General features: G+C 39.1%; 1 protein-coding gene across 6 annotated transcripts in view; it reads left to right on the top strand.

Moving 5' to 3' along the window:
* Positions 1–9543, top strand: part of OSBPL3 (oxysterol binding protein like 3) — a 179765-nt gene that overhangs the window by 138201 nt on the left and 32021 nt on the right. For all 6 annotated transcript variants that reach the window (XM_002912864.4, XM_002912867.4, XM_011223670.3 and 3 more), the window contains 3 exons: positions 3151–3285; positions 4202–4295; positions 8221–8471. In XM_002912864.4, the coding sequence (XP_002912910.1) occupies positions 3151–3285; positions 4202–4295; positions 8221–8471 (480 nt within the window). The remainder of the gene's footprint in view (positions 1–3150; positions 3286–4201; positions 4296–8220; positions 8472–9543) is intronic.

Raw genomic sequence — 9543 nt, 5'->3', positions numbered from 1 at the left:
GGCAGATAATAAACTAGGAAAAATATTTTCTGTGAAAATGACAGATAATGTGAAATAGGTGGTAATGTCTTTAATATGTAAGTAATAAGTAATAACAAGCAACTGAAGACCTCAACAAATGAATGAAAACAGGGGACACAATTCACCAAAAACCCCCAAATACAGATAGTTTTTTTAAAACTTTGGACTTTGTAATACTTACAAATTCACAAGAAGGTGCAAAGAAATGCAGAGAAGTCCCATGCACCCTGACCTAGTCTTCCCCAGCGTTAACATCTCTATGGCTAGTTTTTTTTAAAAGAAAAAAACTGTTGATCTAATTCTTAACAGAGAAATGCAAATTAGAACAATTAGATTAACATACATTTTCCTAAATTATAGTATTTTATGCCCTTAAAGATATAGAGAAAACAGAGTTTCTCTTGTTAAAGTTATTAGGTAATACATAAATTACTATAAACATTTTTAATAATTCTACTTCTGGGAACTGATTCTAAAAAATAATGATAATGTCTCATTATTTACAAAAGACATTTTCAAACATGTTCACCATCCTTACAAGTTTGGAAACACTCTTAATTTCTAATACATAAAAGGGTTACTCTAACACCATATATAATAAAGTATTATCTGTCAACTAAAGTTAATGTCTCAAAAAACTAACAGCCCGGAGGAAAGTTCACAATGTAATATTAAATGAATATAGCAGACTATATAAAGACTATCTACAGTGTGATCCCAGTATTTTAAACTTAAATCTATATGTCTATATATAATATATACGCATATACTCATATATATATACATATATATACACACATACTACACATATGCACACACACACAAGTATTTTAATATTAAATATACCAGCAAGATAATAGGGGCCTCATCTGGGTGATGAGGCTTTAAATAATATGTATTTTATTTACACTTTTCTGTATTTTCTATTTGGAATACATGCTACTTTTATCCTCAGCATAAATTGTAATTTTAAAAAAATGGTTGCATACAATGGGGAAAGTTGATAGATAGATAGATATAGATATAGATATATTGGCACACACATATATATGTATATATGAGTAAAATTATTTTAAAGCAAGGCTATACATATAAAAAGGATGGGAGAGAAATGTATCAAAAGGCTTATAGTGGTTTTAGTGTGATAGGATTATGAGTGTTCCTCTCCTTCCCTTTTCTCTGTTTATCTTTTTTCAATGTAAAAAAATAGATAAACAACCATTCAGGCCTTCTAAACTTGTGGGAAAATTGGTGAACTGAATGGACCAAGTTCATACTTAACAAGTGCAGTCCTGTGTGTGTAAGGTAGTGTGTAAGGGACTTGGGGCCACTGCAGCCCCACTGAGTTTTCAGTGGGTATTAATAGGAAGTTTCTGGAGGGGTGGAACGCCAGAAGGGGCTCGGGCTAGGTGTATAATTTTTCATTGTTGATCAGCCAGTCCTTCTGATCCACCAGTCTAGAGGGAGGAGGATAGACAGCAGCCGTGACTAGCAATGAATTAATGAATAGAACAAATAAATAAATCGTTAGAGTCTTATATGGCAGTGGCACACACCAAGACACAGGAAGATGCTATTGTTTCCGTGAGCATTGAAGGAGCTGTTATTCACTATGGTGCCTCCTCTGGGGAGACGGGTCTTTCCCTTGAAGGCGACAGCTGTGGTACTTGTTTGTAGATCCCAAAGTGGTCTCTGACAGGGCAGAGAAGAAGCATGCTTTCACAAGGCTGTATGGATATTAAAATGGGTAAGACCTTTGAACGACCAGGTATCTTATTTAGGAAGAAGGGATAGCTGTTTAAATTGTTCCTGAAAATCTGCTGTGGCCCTTCTGTTTTTGCATCCCCATCTTGGATATGATTTGTTCATGAGACTGAAGAGTGTATCCTGAACTCATGAAAAAACTTCTGGAAAAGACATAATCCACTCTTACTTTTGGTCCCCAAATTATTCTGGGACTCATTTATCTGATACACAATGACACAGAAGCAGTTCCCTTATCAGCCCCGTGAGAAACATAAGCTGCAGGCAAGTTCAGGGCAACAGTCTTCTCTGATTTGAAGGAATTGAATCATCTTGTCCTGAATCTCTTCTCATTCCTCAAGGTCCAGTCAGGTGTCACCTCTTCTATGAAGCCCTCCCTAAGCCAAAGCCCGAAGTAGAATCAAACAATCTCACCTTCCTCTTCCATTCTCTAGTACTTTCTCTTCCACAGTCTTGGCTCCCGTATTGGATGCATTCCCTGTGCCACTCATTCAGGCCAGGAATCTTGTCTTATTCATCCTTATATCTCCCCAAAGCCGGCGAAGAGCAGATGTTCAATTTGTTGAGTTGTATTGAATTTGCACTTGGAAATTGAATAGAAAGCACATTCCCAGACAAAGTATTTCGGTTCTTCCCAGAGGGGAAGTTTAGGCCCAGCGAAGTAGGGAAGGGAGGGCCATGCAAGATGAGAAAATCATGATATGCCATTGTGTTGTTTGTAGGGAGGCTTATAAAGGGGATCGGGAGTTTCCTTCCCTCTCAGAGTCATTGTGGTTAGAGAGAGACTGACAAAGAGAATTTATCTCATTCGTCCATGAATAATGAATGATCTGCCACCAGGGACACTTCTGGACCAAAACACGCTGTGCATTTGTCAAGGGATGCCTCCAAGGCAGCATGGTGGCCTCTGGGAGAGCGTGGGGGCAGAGGAAAGCAGTATCGCTCTGAATCAGCCATGCAAGGACATACACTGGGTACAATTCCGAAGACATTTTAGGATGAAAAGAAACATCCTGCAGTGGTAGAGAATAAGAGGATATGATTCAGAGAGTGTTGGAATTTTCCCCCTCTTAAATGGAACCAAGACTGACCTGGATAGTCTGTTTTTGCTTTGAGATTTGTTGCATGTGCCTGAACAGCAATAGTGCCTATGAAGTGAGGCGCCCATTTGGGGGAGACCTTTGTTTTTCATTTTGTTTTGTGTGAGGCTTGCTTCTCCTCGACTTGGGAGCTGGTCTCTGCTTTGAGCTGCTTGTTGGCATGCACCTGTGACCTTGTGTATCGTGCAGTGAACTCAGCTGTTTATTTTGCTACTCTTGAGACTGTTTCTAATTATTTGCAATTTTGTGTTTGCGTTTCAAATAGGAAAACTCCAGAGATGACAGCCGAGCTCTGGTCCATCAGCTTTCCAACGAGAGCAGACTCTCCATCACCGACTCCCTTTCCGAGTTTTTTGATGCACAGGAAGTTCTGTTATCTCCAAGCTCTTCAGAAAATGAGGTTTGAGCACTGTTTTCAGTTTGGTGCCTCAAAATCTTTGTTGCTTTACTCGTTCGGTAGATACCCATCTTTAGAAATGCTTAACTCAGTGGCCTCTTTCTACCATTACATTCTGAGGATCTTCTTGTAACTCTTACCCCAGAAAACACAGAGAGATACAAGACGTTAGGGAAGAGGTTGCAAACGTAGAAGGTGTTAGGTACTTCCTCGTTTCTGTTACTTAATTTGTTATACCTCTTTTCTATTACTTGTTAATCATTTTAACTATTAGCTGTTTGGTAATGTAATATTTCTGCCACAGGTCCAGAAATTAGCATTTTGGTTTTTTTTAATCAGTGAATTTACCAATATTAATTTATAACATGCCATTATTATAATATTATTATAATTCCTGTAATATGGCTATTATAATAATTCACTTATAATATATAATACTGTTTTATATTGATGCATAAAACTCATACTTTCCTGAATAAGCACGTATCATAGCTGGCATTGCTTTGTGAAAATGAGAATTGATCATTTTACCCCATTAGTATAGAAGTACTAATCTTACTTAATTACCATAGGAGATAGTTTTCTTTCACAAATGGTTAAAAGACAAATTATAATTCATTCTATGTAAACACTAACACATTCTGAAAACGCAGTCTGAATAAGAATTTCTGTAATAACTAGAGTCTTGAGTTTACTTATGTTTTCTTTGGAATAACTAGTCAAGAAACTATAATAATTTTAATAACAGGTGTTTATCGTGAACACCTTCTAGGCAGACTGGTGTATGGGCCTCTATGAAAACAACCAAAATTATTTCTGTAGGTTCGTAATGGTGGGATTCAAAATGTTTGATGACTTAGATTAAAGGTTTGATGAAAATCTGGTTTATTTACTCTAATGTGTGTCTCTTTTCCCATAGATTTCTGAAGATGACTCCTATGTCAGTGACATAAGTGATAACCTTTCCTTAGACAATCTCAGTAATGATTTAGATAATGAAAGACAGACCTTGGGTAAGATGTAAATTATTTGATATCTGAAAGCTTGTGTCTTCACAGAATACCAGCAAGCATATACAGAGTATCTGCTGCGAGCATTGAACCATGACACCGACTCTGTAAGAAAAGACATGCCCCCTAGCCTTGAGGTTTATAACGTAGGTGGGGAGACAGCACTCAAGTGTGAAAAATGTGTTCATTCAAATAAATTTGTCTGCTTTATAAACTTGTATTTTATAAAGTGAATGTATACCAATTATCATATAAATATCAAAAACTAGTCCAACAGATAGCCCTTATATGGTCAAATGTTCTCTCTGCAAACATATTACAATATAGCTTTTTGCCTTTATGTACCTAGTGGTTTTCATGATTTAGGAATTCTATAAGGATCATGTAATAAAGAGGTCTGGCCTAAGTGGTTATTTATTTATTTTTATTTAAGATTTTATTTATTTATTTGAGAGAGAACAAGAGCATGAGCAGGGTGAGGGGCAGAGGGAGAAGCAGACTCCCCACTGAGCAGGGAGCCCATGTGGGGCTCGATCCCAGAACCCTGGGATCATGACCTGAGCCAAAGGTAGATGCTTAACCGGCTGAGCCACCCAGGCGCCCCTCTAAGTGGTAATTTAGCCTCAGATTCTTCAAGATAATACATTTAAAAGTAACAACAACAACAACAAAAAGGAACAAACTGCTACCTCCTACTGTCAAGGTATCCTGAGATGTTCCTTTGTTACTGGTTGATCCCAAGAGCAAAATGATGCCCAAGAAATGTTAGTTTGAACTGTGGGGTACCCAGAGCTCTGATTTAGGAGCTGAGTAGGCAGACTGAAGTCGGTTTAAGAAGGTGCCTGCCTCTAGGAAGAAGCGGCCCATTGGACAGTTCTCTGCATGGATCCTGGACCATCAAATAGTCCCAGTCCTGGTACTCAGTACATATGGGGGTCTTGAGGTTTGTCTGTGTCACATATTGGGTACCCAGGGCACCACGTATTTTCATATCTACCCAGAGGACAGGGACCATGTCAGTGCTTTTTCTATGTTGGTGCATCCCAGCTTAGTAAGTATGTGTGAAATAGGATGATGATGAGTTGTTATCTGAATGCCAAAGAGCCTACTTTCTGGGGACCACAAAAAAGGCAGGTAATTTTATCATTGTCTGGCAGAACATCCTTTCAGCATCAGACCTGCTAGAAGTCCAATGCTCATTATACTCTATCTTGCTTGAAATGTTTCTGGAGAGATGAGTCCTTTGACGGAAAAGTCTGAGAACCAGTGGTTCAAAGGAGAAAACCAATAATATAGGAGCTGCTTGTTCTTCTAGAAAAACAAGGAGGTGAACTGAAAGAGAAATGAAGAAATATCACATCCCCTTGACAAATGGCACTCCCCTCATACATGAGGGAGACAGACAAACGCTGAAGTCCTCATTCTCTTTGCGGCCTTAGAGAGGGGCCAAGGGGAGCACAAGGATAGAGGGTTCAGAGGTCAAAGTTGGAAACAGAAGACTTGCTCAGAAGCTATGACCACAGCTGTCTGAGTTGACATCAGCCAGGAAAAGCCTAGAAGCTGAGGCTGGTTCTCTTATTCCACAGCCATTTTGCTGGAATGCTGACCAACATATTGCCTTGGCTTGAATGAACTCTGGGCCAAACCCAGCTTTCTTCTTCAGCAGTATTTAGAAATAAAAATAGGTGTCCTCCAGTTTAACTGTCTCTGTTGAAGATTAGACTTCCAAACCTCAGTACTGTACTGAAAAGGTTGGATGTAGAAATAACATTTGCATCATATGACACACTTTTGCCTACAAAAAGGAATAGGGATTGAATCAAGTTCTTGATAATTTGTGATAGGTGAATTTCTCTGGGCCCATAGTAGAGGCTAGATACTTAAAGTGCTTCCTATTGATTTCTTCCTCCCCAAATCAGGAGGTAAATATTAGGATCTGTCACTATGCTGGATGCTGTGGGAGATTCAGGGCTTAGGAATATAGATTCATGACCAGATTTGTTTGGTTAACCTCAGCTCTGCCATTCACTGGCACTGTGTTCCAGGGCAAGTAACTTAAGAGATGATATATGTAAAGTGCATGTAAAAATATATAAGGTAATATATGTAAAATGTTCCAGTGTAAAAACTAGATAGATACTGGTCATTCGTTGATAGTAGTTGTCACATTGTTTCAAAATCTAGGTTAGTGTAATCAGAGAAAATATTTTGAGATTACATGGAGAACTGCTTTTAAAAACTACTTTCATCTGCAGCTATTTAGTTGGGTAAATCAGATTGTTGCTCATGTCAAGCAATTAAAATAAATTCAACAATTAATTGGATGCTTAGGTTAACGTGAGACTGCAAAAGTGTGACCCCAATTTCATACTTTTCTGTTTATCAAAGCAGCCTCTTTATTCAGAGCAATTGGCTTTACAATGAGTTAATGTTAAATATTTGTTTTTCATAGATAAATGTATGCAAATAAAATGCCCCTTTCTCATATGTTGGTGAGATTTCTTTGAAAATAGGCTCAGTTGGGATGGGAAAAAATGTCAGAGCCTGAACCAATGGAAGTGTCACAAAGGAAAAGACTGGTAGATGTAAATGTTTTATTCATCAATGAACCATATGGACCAAATTTGAGGATAAATGCCAGGTAGGGATTTGATTGTAAAATGAATATAAAAACAAAAACAAAAATATATCTTAGTATTTAAATAGGAAAGCAGACAATTCAGAAAAGAAGACGTGTTTATGAAAGCATTCCAAATCACACTAGGAATTTTTTAAATATAAATTAAAACAAGTAAATAACACTGTCCACCCAACAATTTGCCAGAAATTGAAAATGAAGGATGATAAGCCCGGAAAGGTCTCAAGAGATGGGCCCACATAGGCTGCTGACAAATAGGAAATTGATACAGCTTTTTTGAGGAGCCATCTGATCATATGAATCAAATGTCTAAAAATGTTTATAGTCTTTGGCGTAATAACTCCATGACTATGTATCCAAAGCAAATCCTCAGAGATATAACCAAATCTTAAGAATATAAATATTCTCTACTTTTTTTTTTTTTGCATCATAGCAAGACATTGAAACAAATCTGAAAGTCCAGCAATAGAGGAATGATTTAGTAGATTATGGCTTAGCTTTGAATTTTTTTACAGTCATAATTGATGTTTTAGAAGAGTATTGAATAGCATGGAAGAGTAGTTAAGGGAATAGCAGAACGTAAAGCTAGATGTGCTATAATAACTCTGTGGATGACGAAAATACTACATGAAAATACTCTCAAATATAAACAGCTGCTATTTGTGGATAGTGCAATAATGCAAGGCTTTTCTTTCCCTTATCATTTTTCTGTAATAATTGTTTTTATCAAAATTTGAAGTGATTTTTAAAAAGAGTGTAAAAGTTTTTAATCAGAGTTTGAAGTACTTTTTTAAAAAATCTGAAGTTTAGGGGCATCTGCGTGGCTCAATCAGGTAAATGTCTGACCCTTGATCTCAGCTCAGGTCTTGATCTCCGGGTCAGGAATTCAAGTCCTACATTGGGCTCCATACTGGGTGTGGAGCCTACTTAAAAAAAATTTTTAAATAAATAAATAAAAATCTAAAGAGTTTAAAGGCATGAACAGTAACTGCTACAAGCATAGAAATCCAGTTTCCAGTTTCATCTTGGGTGTATTTGGGCTATGAGTTACTAGCTTCTGAGTGGGAACTTGAAGACCTCCCTGTAATAAAGTCCATGAGTTTTAGCACATGTAATTTTGGGTGCTTCATTGGGCTGCAAGGAATTCTTTTTATATTCTGACTTTCAGTGCTGGATAACTGAGATTAACTGTAGAACCACGTACTTGATGGGTCAGGTTTTATTTCTGTATTTTTTTAAGCAATAAAACAAAAAGTCTTCTAGAAACCACGAGGCTGATTTCCCTTTCAGGGCCTGTGCTCGAAAGTGGTGGGGAAGCCAAGTCCCAGCGAAGAACCTGCTTGCCGGCCCCGTGCCCCAACGCCAGTCACATCAGCTTGTGGAACATCCTCCGGAATAACATCGGGAAGGATCTGTCTAAGGTGGCCATGCCTGTGGAGCTCAACGAGCCACTGAACACGCTGCAGCGGCTCTGCGAGGAGCTGGAGTACAGCGAGCTTCTGGACAAGGCCGCGCAGCTCCCCAGTGCCTTGGAAAGGATGGTGAGGAGTTAGCCTTGCAGCTGTGCGCTCCTGCCTCTGCACCTGAGCCGCCACTGGGCCATTCCTGGGGTCCAGCAGAGCTGAGACGGGCAGAGCCAGAGCGCTGGGCTCCGCGGGGTGTTGTCTGGATTATTCTGTGGATAGGTTCATTTCTCACCAGCGTCCAGTTCCCCTGTGCCTGGCGGTGTTCAGTCATGCGTCAGGATTTGCCGTTTGGGGGGAGCTTCTCTGTGACAGTTGGTGCCTCTGGGTAGTTCTGCTTTGTGGTTTCACGCTTCCTTTTTCTCCAGAACCTTCCAAGTGATTGTTCTGATATGCCTTCCAAGTGATTGTTCTGATATGCCTGACTGGAAAACATGTCTTGAGGGCTGTCTGCATGTTTTTTTTTTTATCATCCTGGGTAGACAGAATTTAATTTCTCAAGTTGTTTTTCTTGTCCGGGGTGAATTTCCCTTGAGACTGTTTTTGTTTATTGTTGGAATTGTCCCACAAGCAACTAGATTTTTGAAAATAACGTTCATAGTCGAAGTTTTCACTAAGAAAGATGATTGTTCCACCCCCACTCTTATTCTATAGAGTAAGTTAAAAAAAAACAAAAACAAAAACTCGTCTTAGAAAAATTCACCTTCTGTTCTCAGTATTACTTCTGATCAAGTGATGGGTCATCCAGTGAAGGGGCTCCCAGGTGTTTCTCATCTTTCCAGTGAAGGGGCTCTCAGGTGTGGGGTGGTGATAAGGACCCTGGTAGTCAGATGATGGCCAAATCAGCCCTTTCTGTGACTAGCTGACTTTGTTCTTTGAAACTGAGTGTCGCTTCCTCTCTCTGCTCCCTCATATGTTACCTGCTCCACAGTAAGTCATTGTTTGTGTGGGAGCCTTGGACCTTAGTGTCTTCCCCCGAATGCGGTGTCTGTCCTGGGCATTTGCTGATGGGCTAATTCGAGTCGGCATACCCCCTGGGCTTCAGGGACCTGACCCTAAGTCATCCTCTCACTGATGGAGGACACCATTCTTTTCTAAATTCTAAGCATTCCATAGTTTTGACTCTTATTAAAACTTCATTGCATTAGTG

Source organism: Ailuropoda melanoleuca, chromosome 1, assembly GCF_002007445.2.
Source record: "Ailuropoda melanoleuca isolate Jingjing chromosome 1, ASM200744v2, whole genome shotgun sequence".
NCBI lineage: Eukaryota > Metazoa > Chordata > Mammalia > Carnivora > Ursidae > Ailuropoda > Ailuropoda melanoleuca.
Note: the sequence above shows the minus strand (reverse complement) of the source record. Positions and strands in the feature narration are given on the sequence as shown.